The sequence below is a fragment of the Emys orbicularis genome, chromosome 5 (assembly GCF_028017835.1).
Source record: "Emys orbicularis isolate rEmyOrb1 chromosome 5, rEmyOrb1.hap1, whole genome shotgun sequence".
NCBI lineage: Eukaryota > Metazoa > Chordata > Testudines > Emydidae > Emys > Emys orbicularis.
This window is the reverse complement of record NC_088687.1, coordinates 40889270-40903784: the sequence shown is the minus strand read 5'-3', so window position 1 is coordinate 40903784 and position 14515 is coordinate 40889270. Positions and strand designations below refer to the sequence as shown.

The 14515-nt window shown below is 40.0% G+C and overlaps 1 protein-coding gene across 3 annotated transcripts in view; it reads right to left on the bottom strand.

Annotated features, from left to right (window-relative positions):
- Positions 1-14515, bottom strand: part of LOC135879032 (bifunctional heparan sulfate N-deacetylase/N-sulfotransferase 3) — a 96478-nt gene that overhangs the window by 38779 nt on the left and 43184 nt on the right. For all 3 annotated transcript variants that reach the window (XM_065404835.1, XM_065404836.1, XM_065404837.1), the window contains exons 4-5: positions 6991-7176; positions 3137-3265 (exon numbers count right to left, since the gene is read on the bottom strand). In XM_065404835.1, coding sequence (XP_065260907.1) covers positions 3137-3265; positions 6991-7176 — 315 coding nt within the window. The remainder of the gene's footprint in view (positions 1-3136; positions 3266-6990; positions 7177-14515) is intronic.

Genomic DNA, 14515 nt, shown 5'->3' with positions numbered 1-14515 from the left:
GCAAACAGCTTTAGGAACTATTTTTAAATAAGTATTTAAAACTTATGGTCTATCTTTTCAAAGGCAGACCCTAAATCTATATCTGCAATTTGTCATGGCAAAATTTTGGCATTCTATTTGTGTGTATATGCAATTACAAAAAAGAGCGCATTTAACGCCCATTATTTTATATTGTATTGTATGCTGAATAATATGTTACATTGCTTAATGTTACATTGTGCGATCATGTATATTGTAACTCATACAAGGACACTATTGTACCTTCAATCAACAACTGCTAGGCAGATATGCTGAAACATCTATGTTACCACTGTTTATCTTGTCTTTCCCCCCAGTTTATCTATTTTATACATCAGCTGTTATGTTGCAATATATAGAGATTGTAAGCTCTTTGGGGCAAGGACTAACTTTTTATTATATGTGTATACAGTACCTCACACAAGGGGGCTCTGATCTGCAACTGGGGTCTCCAGATGCTACAATAATTCAAATAAAAAATAAAAAACAATAAAACACAAAAGGAGGCACTGTTTAGGGGAGAAGGAAATCTTAATTTTGAATGTCTTGAATTTTGTACAATTAAAGTCTCAGCTTTAAAACGTAATCCTCAATATTCATGGTTTTTTTAAATGCAGTAATTTCTGTAGAGACAATTGGAACAAAGGGAAATAATATTAATAAAGTAACAAAAAGCAGGAGAGAATGCAGCCAGAATTGCAGAAAGAGGTTCTGTTTACAATGGAGTAGCAGAAATAGTGTAGTGTAGAAAAGGAACACATATTTTATGGTCTGTTTCCTCAAAAGTGTCACATTCAAATACAGCATAGTATCAACCTTGTTTTGTTTAAGAGATCTGATAAGTATACAGCACATGGCGTTGCTGTATTAATTTAAATCACAGGGAATGAGCTGGCAGGATTAGGACTAAAACGTCTCCTACGCAACATTGCAGAGCATTAGTGCTAGGCAAGATGTCAAGTAATGTATACAAAACCAAAGATATTGTTTTTTAAATCAGATACCCCCCGCATCTGTGCATGTGCAGCTATGTGTTTACTTAGATGGGAGCAGTGAAGGGCTTTTAAATAGTAGACAGTAGAAGTAGAGTGGATACCAACTGCAGATTTTCCAGTAGGTGAGTGCTGACTGCATCAGCCCACTGACAGGCTGGTAGGGAAAGGCCTAGAGAAGCGAAGCAGAAGAATTGGCTATGTCAAGTAATTCCTCCTAATTGGCTAATGTTAAGACTGCCAAACCTGAGTTCGCAAGACAAGCCAAAATAATCCATGAGATTTTTTCCAACCCAAAATGTATATAAATTCTTGTTCTAGGGCATGAATTCCTGTGCCAAAGTAAACAACATGGCACCATTGTAACAAGTGTCATGCCCTGTAAAAATCAGGATGCTCACAGGAAAATATCTCACGGTGGGGAAGATGAATGCTCCACTCCTTGAATGCCTATCAGAAAGCACTGCTTCAGACTTGGCCAAGTCACCCTCTCAAACTCAGAGGCAGCTCTCTTGCTTTTGGATGGGTTTATGATTCAAGCAACCAGCCCCATGTTAAGCTTTGCTACCACACTGCTGTCAGGATCAGAAGAGGTCCTGTCAGCTAAGTTGTGTCCGTACCTCTTTCTAATCCTGGAGTGTAGTTCACCACCTGACTCCAATTTTTTGGTGCTATATCTTTTTCTTCCAGTCCCATTTCTTGAGCTAGCACACTACCCTTGAGGAGCTTTGTTCCATATTATGACAAAGCAGAGTGATGCTTGAGCCTCCCTGCACCCCTTAGAAGAGTTGCAGCAACTTCCTAAAGCACCCAGCTTTTGACTGAAGCCTCCCACCCAAAGTGCTGCCCCAATCTCACCCTATTAATGTATCTGACCTGAAAAGGGATACTTTTCTATTTGTACCTGATGCCATTGCCTCACCTGAAGATCAGAGTGACTCCTGCAGGTATCCTGAACTAGGGAGACTGCAGCTTTGTGGAGGATGTGTGTTTTTTCTTTCTTACATTCATTTTGTAACCTCTAAACATTACAAAAAAACCCAAAAAACCCAAACCCCCAAACAATTAAAACTAAAGTGTAAAAGAATTTAAGTCTTGAAAAAGAATTGCTTGCCAATTGTGAGTCAAATTCCCCAGAGTTGCTTACAGACAGCTTCTTTCCTCTGAACTCCCACTTACGTTGTTTGTATTAAATGAGGGCACAATAATGTTTATGCTGAGCTATTCAAAGGATCTGAAAGGAAATAGATGTCCCACTCCTTTAAGCACCTTTGAAAATCCCAGCCTAGTGGTTAAGTGTCAGTGTAAACTCATCATACCAAATCTTATTTGCAAGTTGCAAATGCAGCCTAGCTTTTATCAATACTTTGCCTTTCAATTCAAATTCACCTTGACCTTGGGGCCAAAACTTACCTAAGAATTACAAGATAGGAGTCTCATGTCAATTCTTGATAAATCTGACCTAATCCAAGCCAATTTCAAAAATATTGTGCTATATTATGCTAACCTTCAATATTTCGCAGTTTAATAGCCTGGCTGCTCCATTCTTTCTCCGGGGATAAATAAGAGGGTAAATAGACTGACTGTGTGGTCCATTTAACTGAAACTTTACTTTGAAGTACAGTGAACGGTGCCTATGAATCAGTAAATGAGCAATTCTCAAAAAGCATTAAAAAAGTCACTTCTTTGCGATTTTCTTAAACCAGTAGATGTGTCTAACTGTCTAACTTGGAAGTCTCAAGGGTAGAATATCGATTCTTATGGACTTCACCTAAGGTATTTGTTGGAGCTTTAGCAATAAGAATTCTCAATACTTTAATACTTTTAGAAATTAAATCTTAATTATTGCTGAATCTAAAAAATAAAAGAAAAGCAAAACAAAAAAAGAGAGGGGCTTGGCTTTAGACACCACATTAACTAGAAGCCAGATAAAATAGAAGCCAGCATCAAACTATTAAATCTTATAGTATATCTGCACAGTATTATAGCTCAAACATATTAGATAAGGAAGGGGAGACTGCTTTGATCTGTGACAAATCAATATTTCTTGAGACACATAGTTCATCAGCAAATTGCTCTTTAATCATTTTTAGTTAATCATTTCAAAAGCGGGTTGTAGTACTTACTGGATTGAGAATAACTGTGAAAAACAACTCCCCTCCCTGGATACTCTTGTCTAGTTCTTTTGGACCCCCAGGATACTCCTTATAGAAAATTGTATGAGTGAATAGACCACAGGTTTGCCTAGGAAGGACCTGAGTAAAAACAGGATGATAAAGAAAATTGTCTCAAAACAAAATGACTTTCATTCCTTTTGTAAAATAATAAATTTAATACAAATGAACTTTTGTAACTTTACCATTTACTTTTGGTCATTAAACTGTTATGTAGATTTAGCATTGCACCTTTAATTGAAGTCAGTAGTTAGACTGACAATTAATCCAAGGCCTGGGTAAGCTAACATACTGACATATCGGTATATAATGCATTTTTGAACAAACAAACAAAAGAGTGACTTTTATATTATAGTGAAACCACAAGTCATTTTTTCCCATAAATTCATGAATTTTTATTTGAAACGCAGTGACTATTGTCGAAAAGCCACACGTAATTTAGAGTCTACAAAAAAACCAAAAAAACCCACCTCTTTATGTACTTGATATCTAATCTAACTGTATTTTAAGGCTGTCACCAAAACTTTTTTAGTTCATAAGGTGAGATCATAATCTGAAAAGTGATTTTATAAAAATAGCTTGGTGTGTTCTGTATTTATTGATTGTCATTCAAATCTGTGCAGTTGCCACTTAAAAGTAGGCTCTCTTTTGTGCCAGCTCTGCAAACTCAGTGCAGAATTTGAAAGTCAAATTGGTTCTTTCTTGCTCATGCATCATTGACAATAATGATTCTGTATTCAATGTAGTTATTTTTGTTGATGATGCATAAGTTACAATAGAATCCAGCTCACTTTCTCTCAGCTGTGCTAGCTCTGCAAGACTAATGGTAGTAAAAAGTAGTACAAACTTATTGTTTTTAATGACTAAAATAAGCATGTATGACTCTAAACATACACAGGGAACAGCTCCTTTGAGTATGGTGCTGCTATTTCATGCATTTGCTTTTTACAATAGAACCACCTTTGAAATGTTTCCTTGTATCCCCAACTTGGAAAATGGATGGGTTTCATATATATATATATATATGTTTTTTCCAGAAAATTTACATCTTAAGGCTGAACATTTAAGGACCAGATTTTTAAATACCTTTAAAAATATAGGCTTAAATCTCAAATGACAGTGGTTATCAACAGCAGTTTGGCAAAGTCAGTGTTTGCTGGAATAAAGGCTCAGACTTTTTAAACCTGACACCTACTATGGAAATTCCTTACTCGGAAGAAATTATGCTTGTATATGAATCATTCTTTTCTGTGGTAATTTTTTTCAACATTCTATAGAATTTTATATTCTATAATCACCATAGACCAGGGGTGGGCACATTTTTTGGCCTGAGGGCCATATCTAGGAACAGAAATTGTATAGCAGGTCATGAATGCTCACAATATTGGGCTTGGAGTGTGGGAGGGGGTGAGGGCTCTGGATGGGGATGCGGGCTCTGGGGTGGGGCCAGAAATGAGAAGTTCAGGGTGCAGGAGGGGGTTCTGGGCTGGGGCGGGGGAGTGGGATGTGGGGTGTGTGTGTGTGGGGGGGTGACGGCTCCAGCTGGGGGTGCGGGCTCTGGGGTGGGGCTGGGGCTGAGGAGTTTGGGGTATAGGAGGTTGCTCTGGGCTGGGACCAAGGGGTTCAGAGGGTGGGAGGGGGATCAGGGCTGGGGCAAGGGCATGGGGAGAGGCTCGGGGTGCAGGCTCCAGGCAGCGATTACCTCAAGTGGCTCTCAGAAGCAGCAGCATGTCCCTTCTCTGGCTCTTACACGGAGGTGTGGCCAGGCAGTTCTCTGCAGGCACTACCCCTGCAGGTCCCATTGGCTGTGGTTCCCGGCCAAGGGGAGCTGCGGGGGCAGCACTTGGGGTGGGGGCAGCATGCGGAGCGGAGCCCCCTGGCTGCCCCTACGCGTAGGAGCTGGAAGGGGGCCATGTTGCTGTTTCCGGGAGCTGCGTGGAACGGCCCCCAGCCCCGCTCCCGGCTGAAGCGCCAGAGCTGAGCAAAGCCCAGACCCTGCTCCGTAGCAGGATCTTGAGGGCCGGATTAAAATGGCTGGTGGGCCGGATCAGGCCCATGGGCTGTAGTTTGCCCACCCCTGCTATAGACCATAAATCACAATTACAATTATGAAATATATGGAATTAATTTATTTGTTATAATCCTACAAATGCTTTTTAAATTCCTCTGGTTTCCCTGATGAAACACCAGTGCAATTGGTACAAAGGTACAGAGATAAGTTGAGCAGGAGGGGAAATGCTTCTGGTAAATCTTATATAATGTCTTTATTATGGCATGTGTTCATCACCATCAGCCTGCAGATGCAGAAAATTAATGCATTTGCTCTGAAGAACAGAAAGCCTGAGATTTCTGAGACAGGTGGTCTTATGCTGATTATTCTTGGTAAATTGATTTTTGGCCCTGCTGTCCTGTTTCTCAAAGCTTATGTTAAATCTTATTCAATATGTGCCTTCAAAATGATATGTTTTTACCAAAATTTATGAACAGAGTTATTTGGAGAGTTCTCAGAATCAATCAACCCTATTCAGATGCTTTACGCCCCCCGAGGGTATCTACAAACCTATTATTTTACTTACAGCTAATGCTTTCCTGAGACTAAGCTTTAGCCTGGTGTGATTTTTTATTTTTAATAACTGCAGATCATTTTAACAGGCTTCTTCCAAACCTAGATTCACACATTAAATTTTGGAGTATTAATTTGTCAGAATAATGCTATTCACGGTAACTCTTTAGGACAATACCATAATTACTGTATAAGCTAAATGGAAGTATTAGCTGGAGCTAATGCACCAGGCATACTCCTCTAAATGCACTCAAAACAGCCCAAAGTATGATGTGGTACAAATATTAGTGATCTCTCTCACATACACACACATGGAAAGATGCAAAAATTACCCTAAAGTTTTTTTTAAAAGTTGTTTTAAAACATTTCACTGACAATAATGCACAGGGTTTCGCAAATGCTGAACAGCCAGGAAATACCCTATGCCTTAATTATTATTGCCTAAATGACCTACATGGTGTTAACAGATAATTTTGTGTCAGTAATGAAAAGCCACGGTCAGGGAAGTAGTGCAGTCCATGTCTGTCAATATGAATTATAGGGAGTACAATGGGAGAATTGGGTGATTTGGACTAGAGTTGCCTCCAGGGAATAATTCCACAGCTTGAGAGGATGCTTTCTTCCCTCCAGCCCTCTGGGCATCTGCCCAGCATCAAAGCCCTGCTACTTGGGCCAAGAGCTTAGCTGGGTTTGAGCCATAGTAAGAGGCACACTGGCAGAATGTGTGGGAAGGTTGTAAGGTGAGGGCCATTTCATACAATTGAAGCAGCACTTTACTGTTTAAAGATGAAAGGCCAGATTCTCAATTGGTGTATGTTGGCATAACTCCTTTGCAGTCAGTGGAGCTATGCATTTACAACTAGCTGAAAATCTCACCAATAACGCTCACCAAAGTATTACTGGTGAGATTTCCAGCTGGTTGTAAATTACTTTGTTACTGGCTTAAAAATCTGAAGGAAAATGTCAGTATATCAAAAGCAGTAACAGATAGGCCCCAATGTCAGAAGCTATGCTGCTTTCATCAGCAGTACGGTGAATGCCAGCAAGAGGTTTAGACATGCTGATTTTAATTAGCAGGTTAATGTCAACTATACCTTACTATTTCTACATAGCCATATGTGCTTCTCACAATGTGAACTTTCAGGATGCTGTGCTTTTACACTTTTTTTGTTTTGTTTTTTAAAATGAATCATGAAAAGCTGAAGCAGTAAGTTTGAATATAAAAATCATAAAAGCAGCTCACCATGATATTTTTGTGGATGAAGCCCCGTCTGTACCGTGCAGGTTTTAGATGTGGATACTCTTCTGTGCTGGTGATTTTGATATTCCAGACTTTTTTCCAGGCCTCATAAAGCTGAACATGTACAGGGTAAACCCCGGAGTGGTGCGGAGCTACCGCATAGCCCATGTCAGTTGGAATGCCATGTTCCTGAAAAATATCAGAAAAAGTGACTGATCTAGAAAATTAAAGTAATTTAATGCTTGTGTAGCTTGCAAACACCTTTTTTGGGAGACAGCATAGATGGGTCTAAAATGCAGTCAGGGATGATTTGAAGATGCATGCTGATACAAAAGGGAAGCATTTAGATACACAAAGGTTTGAATACACAAACCTATAATGAAGTTTTAGGAATAAGAAGAGAAGAATGATAGAAATGTAAGAAAAATTATGTTGTGTTCTTATACCAATACCTCAAAAAGGGGGGCATATCTTTGCAAGTTTTTGAGAAAAAATTTCCCATATTCTGCCGTTAAAAAGTCCCCAACTACAAAATATGTGACCCCACTCACTGTGAGCCTTTAAATAGCTCATACTCAGGCAATACTCTTGCTGACTTCAATAAGTTTTACCTGTGTAGGGCTGAGGGCCAGAGCCTATTGCCACTCTGCTGATAAAATTCACTCTCTGTGCAGAGGACCATTACAAGACCTTATACCACTTAAGTCCCAAGTGCGTAGTCCCTAAGGAAAAGTTGTAAGATCAGATGTTCTCCTAGTATTCTGTCCTTGCTGTGTCAGCTGAGCAGGGGCAGAACAGCTGGTGCCGTGAATACATCATTCTTAAACAGTTAACAATACACAAATTCAGGATTTGTCTGTCTACCTCTTTAAAATAACGAACACAAAAGGTGACTGCTTAGTCATAGCGCTTAAGACCAGGGCACGTGCAAGGATGTTTCGCGCCCTAGGCAAAACTTCCACCTTGCGCCCTCCCCAAGCCCTGCGGCAGCTCCCCGCCCTGAGGCGCCCCCCCTGTAGCAGCTCCCCACCCCCGCCTGGCCAGGGGAGCCGTGCGGCAGCTCCCCACCCCAGCTCACCTCTGCTCCGCCCCCTCCCCGAGCCCTGTGGCAGCTCTCCGCCCCCCCCCCCGCCCTGAGGCACCTCCCCCGCGGCAGCTCCCCCCCCCACCCGGGGAGCCGTGCGGCAGCTCCCCACCCCAGCTCACCTCTGCTCCACCTCCTCCGCCGTCGCTGCTCCACTTCTCCCGCCTCCCAGGCTTGCGGCGCCAATCAGCTGTTTGGCGCCGCAAGCCTGGGAGGGAGAGAAGCAGAGCGGGGCGGCGTGCTCAGGGGAGGAGGTGGAGCAGAGGTGAGCTGGGGCAGGGAGTTCCCCTGCGTGCCGCCCTCCCCCTTACTTGCTGCAGGCGGCCCTCCCTGTGCCCCCCCGCCCCAGCTCCCTCCGCCTAAATGCTGACGACAACTGGGGCGGCCGAAGATCTGGCCGCTGCGGTCGCCGCTGAAGAAAATGCCGCCCCCCAAATGCTAGTGCCCTAGGCGACCGCCTAGGTCGCCTAATAGGTTGCATTGGCCCTGCTTAAGATAGAGTACTGACTTGGCTCTAAACTAGTACTGAGGCACTCCTCTCCTGTCCTAGACCCACTCAGCACTACCCTCATACTCTGTTGATCAGCACAGTATAATCTTTGTCTAAGATGTTTTGTGCAGAATCCTCTTACCGCATATTTGGGAAAAAATGATATAGCTTTCCATCTCTATTTTTTTCAGATTTCCAATTGAAGATTTGATTGTCTTAAAATTTGACTAATGTTCACAGTTACTACCAACTAGTACTCCCTTTTGTAGTCATCTTCATGTATTGCGACTCAGCTTCTTATCTAGATATGTATCTGCTGGCATGTAAATGACCCTAAGTGAGTTTCTTGCTGATTTTAATAATCTTGCCTGGTTCACTTTAAAATCTTAAATGGATAACCACGGCCCTAATCATATTTCCTCAAGATTCCTGTTGTTCTTTATCTATGCCTTAAAATGAGGACTCCTCTGTAATTATAAATTTCTTTCTCTTATTTTACTGAATTCAATTATGGATCTCACTTGGTTATTTCTACTATAATTTACTAAATTCTGTGTTAAAGCTAAATTCCTAAATTATTCTGGGTGAACCTAGTGATTTCTGAAACTACAACTTGTAGGTAAAGAAAACAATCATAATGTGATACACGAGCCAAGAGAATGGAGAATTTCCCCTGATTTACTACTACTTTTTGGATTTGTACTCAGATTTACTGGGATCATATACACATATACTGCACAGGGAGGGAAACTAGATTGATAACATTTAAAACATCACACAATCAGATACCAATGGGAGAAAAGCATCTTTTTAATACTTTAGAATTTATATTGAATAGCTTTGTCAACTGCATAACAAAAGCATAACCTCACTTTTTCTTCCACGGCATTTATCAGCTTATATTGCGATGCTGTCATTCTTCTTGCTCGCGTGTAAAATAAAAATCATTTTTTTCTTTTATAGTTAATTAAATGCTTGTAGAAACTGACATAAAGTAGAACCTCAGAGTTACGAACACTTTGGGAATGGAGGTTGTTTGTAACTCTGAAATGTTCGTAACTCTGAACAAAACATTATTCAAAAGCTTGCAACTGAACATAGACTTAATAAACCTTTGAAAATTTACTATGCTAAAGAGAAATGCTGCTTTTTTTTTAAGTAGTTTACATTTAACACAGTACTGTACTGTATTTTTTTTTTTTTCCCCATCTCTGCTGCTGCCTGATAGTGTACTTCTTGTTCCAAATGAGGTGTGTGGTTGACTGGTCAGTTCATAACGCTGGTATTCGTAACTCTGAGGTTCTACTGTACCGACATCCCTGAAAAATGAAACCATCTCTTTATCTCCAAAACAGATTCAGAATGGGCAGCAGCAAAGCACACTTCCTTTCACTGCTTTGCCAAGTTGCTGGAACCTTGATGAACTCTTGTGGTGAAAGGGTAATTCATTTTCCATAATCATCAAACTCTGGCCTCTCTCTTGAGACTGCCAGCAAGGCTGCCAAATGGCATGGAGATTTTTGTGGACACTTGCCCACTAGGAGTTGGGCCTAGACCACTAACTCATTCACATAGCCTACAAACAGCCATATAAGAGTAACTACTTTTTGGTCGTGACTGACTTGGGGTGGATTCTAATTTGTGATCAAGAGATCAACAGCTTACTACTCCCCTGAGGCATCCAGTCTCCAAACAATGGGAACCTGCAGCTGCCTTTACCCTGCAGAACTCATGGAAGGGATGTGGTATCAACATTTATGCTTTCTTTTCCTCTAGGTATGAAACCTCCTTGGGCACAAGTGCCCTCAGAGGTGTGGAGGATACAAATTGTGCTCCATGTATCCATTCATAAGTATAGATACACACACACACACACACACACACGCACGCACGCACGCTTGTATGACATTTGCCCCAAGTTCAGAACAGTCAAGATTTAGTCCTAGACTACTGACAAGTTTTCTACAAATGAAACGTCACAGCTATAAAATCTATTTGATCATGATGCAGAAAGGCTAGAAAAGGAGTTTCATCCCATTGGGAAGACAATGTTGTCAGTGTAATACACAGTATTTCCTTCTAGTCCTGGAAGAACCTGAAAAAACAGACATTAAAGTTGTAATGTTTGTAGGTAAAGACAAGCTATTTTCCCTCATTGTAGGGGGTTAGGGCCCCTTCTGGGCCTGGTACAGCTGGACTTCTAAAAAACATACTTGGTTTATTAGGTAGAGGATTTTTTTCAAATCCCAATATTTTTGTAAAAATCTAAAACATTGTAAAATAGTTTTTTTTAATTCATGGCAAACACAGAATGTATGATAGCGTGGTATGGCATAAGGTTTTATTACCATGCATTTGAGATAGCCTGCATAGTTCACTTTGAGCGTCCTCACTTGGTAGTAATGCAGCCATCCAAAAGTTATGCTTGATAACACCATATCACACTGTCAATTATTCCTTATATATATATGATTGGTTCTCTACTGTGGGTGCAGAGTGTGTAATGTACATTCACTTCAATGCTAAGTAGGGCTGAGTAAAAAGAGTATAGGACTTGGCCCATTGATTTGACTACAATCAGTTATTTAGCTTTAAACTACTTAATTCCAGTACAGAAGTTTCAATTCCCCTTTCTCTTATCTTAATCTTTTCTACTTCACTTGAGCATGCACAAGCATCAAAAAGAATAATCTTTATAAAATGTGTAAGAGACTGTATTCTCTAATGTCCTATTTAATCTTCTTCATTTAACTTTAAATAAAAGTCTGAATTAAGTGGTTTCTTAATCTTACACCAATATTCACTAATAAATATGTAATTTAATTAAAATCTTTCATACTAATTATGAGCATATCTTTTCCCATGTAATAATATCTTCTTCAGTATTTTTCAAATATTGTTATTCTTATACTGAGTATTTCATACAGAATTAAGAAATTTTACTGTATTTCATACAGAAGTAAGGGTGGCAATACCATACCATGGGCGGCCAGAGAGTGGCGGCTGCTGACGGAGGGCCCAGCTCTGCAGGCAGCAGCGCAGAAGTAACGGTGGCAGTACCATACCATGCCATCCTTATTTCTGCGCTGCTGCTGGCAGCGGCTCTGCCTTCAGAGTTGGGCTCCCAGCCAGCAGCCACCGCTCTCCAGCTGCCCAGCGGCGCCGCCAGCAGCAGTGCAGAAGTAAGGGTAGCAGTATCGCAACCCTCCCTACAATAACCTTGCAACCTTCCCCCTCATGCACACACAACTCCCTTTTGGATCAGGATCCCTACAATTACAACACCCTGAAATTTCAGATTTAAATAGCTGAAATCGTGAAATTTACGATTTTTAAAATCCTATGACTGTGAAATTGACTAAAATGGACTGTGAATTTGGTAGGGACCTAAGCATACTGCATCAATTCCAGGGTGGATAAAAATCGGATTCTTGTTATTTAAATTGGATTTTTTTGATAAAATGCTTTTTGAGGAAAAAACCTATCTAAAGATAGGTTTAATTAAGATACATTATATCTTAGCTCAAAGATATCTATCTGATCATGGAATAGGGATTATAAATTCTAATTCTATAATATGAGACAATATATTCATGTAATGTTTAAGAAAAGTTTTGTAAATGAGTTCCAATAGTTCATGGATTAGGAACCCAATCTTATGGGGTTCCAGGGGCTTCTGTATAGATTATTTAGGTTAATCTTTCTATCTACCCAATGGGACTCAGTGCTCAGTCTAGAAGATACCATCAGCGATGCTTAGTTTTGCAGTTCTCAAACTGTGGATTTGTGTCTCCAGAGACAACATGCTTGTTAACAGCAAAAATGTTTTAAAATAAATAATATATAGATGTGAGGAATAACAGACCTCAACCGTATTGTCCCTCTGCAAATTTGTACAGAGTCAATCCCTTACCTCTCTCTAAAAGTGAAAAGTTTCAAAAAGTTCAATGAATAGAAGATTGTTGGGGGCAGAATTGATCTGGACAAGGAGAAGAAGTCTGAAGATAAATGTGAGACGGGAGGGGCAGGCAGTAGAAACAACAGTGAAACTGTTTGAGCAGCATATTCCAGAAGTCTTGAGGTCTTTCTGTGTGTAGCCTTCATTGATTTGAGATCTAACATACCATTCTCTCACTAGAAGGGAAAACCTATAATGGCAGCAGGCCGTTAAGGAGACCCAGTTTGGGAATATTTTAATGAAGTTCCTCTACCTGTGGGTAAGACAGGGATGTGTGCAAAATGCAAACAGTGCAACAAAGAAATGCAAGGCCTGATTACCCAAATGAAACAACATCATAAGAAGTGTTCCTTCTCAGGAGAAAGCTTCATTGAAGTTGATGAAAGGAACATGTCTGAACATGCAGGATCTTTAGGTTGGTAAAATTTTTTATTTCATACTTCTTTTGTAAGGAATTCCTGTCGTCCTTCTGGACTATTCTTGAATTCTCATGTTTGAGCAAAAAATATAGTTGTTACTCTATGGTACTATCATTTTAGATGCAGTTGTGATAAAAAATAAATAGCTGAAATAGGCAGATCTTCCTTTTACAATTTCACCTTTATAGTAGTACTGGGTGTCAGTGAATGCAATGAGTAATATTAAATGAGCAGTATGGTAATAATAATTAAATAACTGCATTGACTTATTTTGTTTAAGAAAATCCATCCTCAACATACAGGATTCTGAAGACTATCTACCTTCAAGATCACCATCATTTTTTATAGTTTCAGAGTTATCTGCCAATGATAGTGTTTCAGTCACATCATGTATGTCACACAGCTACAGTATATCACCTGTAGCAAAAAAAAAGAAAAGAATTTTTTTTCCCATCATCCAGAAAAGACCATAGATAAGTTTGTGATAAGAACCAGCAGATTACAAAAAGATGTAATTGATGAAAAAATTGCCCGGTTTGTTTAAGCAACAAACTCTCCTTTCCATATGATTGAGAACCCACACTTCATTAACATTGTTCAGTCATTAAGACCAGGATACAGTCCACCCAACAGAGCAGATGTTGCAGGCAAATTGCTGGATAAAGTGTATGAAAGAGAAATTGAGCAGTGTGCAAAAGGTCTAGAGAGTAAAATTGTTAACCTGAGTCTTGATGGGTGGAGCAATGTCCACAATGATCCTGTTGTATGTGTTTGTGTGACAAAAGAAGAAGGGAATGTCTTCCTTACAGAAACAATTGATACATCAGGAAATGCACACACAGCAGAATACTGACAAGAAGTACTGTAGTAATAAAAGCTATAACAAACTGAAAAAAAAATCAAATGTCTAGTACGCAGCTTGGTCACAGACAATGCTGCAAATGTATCCAAGATGAGAAGAAATTTAGAAGAGAGTCAGAAGCTAATAACATATGGTTGCAGTGCTCATTTGATGCACCTCCTAGCCAAAGCCTTCAGTGTTCCAGAAATAAAGGCTAATGTGTTAGAAATTGCAAAATACTTCCGTAACAACCACTTTGCAGCAGCTGCTCTGAAAAAAAGTGGGAGGAACCAAGCTAACTCTCCCACAAGATGTGTGATGGAATTCAGTAGTGGACTGTTTTGAGCACTATATGAAGAACTGGCCTAATCTGATTACAGTTTGTGAACAAAATCATGAAAAAAATAGATGGCACTGTCACAGCCAAAGTTCTGAACATTGGGCTTAAGAGAAATGTTGAAAACATGCTGAGTATCCTGTAGCCTTGAACAAAATGCAGGGAAATAGCTGTTTTATTGCTGACACTGTTGAAATTTGGAAGGAACTGAGTGAGATCTTAAAAAGAGAAATATGCAATGACAGAGTTAAATTACAAGCATTAAAAAAACAAATGGGACAAGCACTATCTACAGCTCATTTTCTTGCAAATATTCTCAATACTCAGTACTAGGGTCAAACCTTAACTGCTGAAGAAAAGGAGTTGGCTATATCATGGACATCCAGCAATCATCCCTCC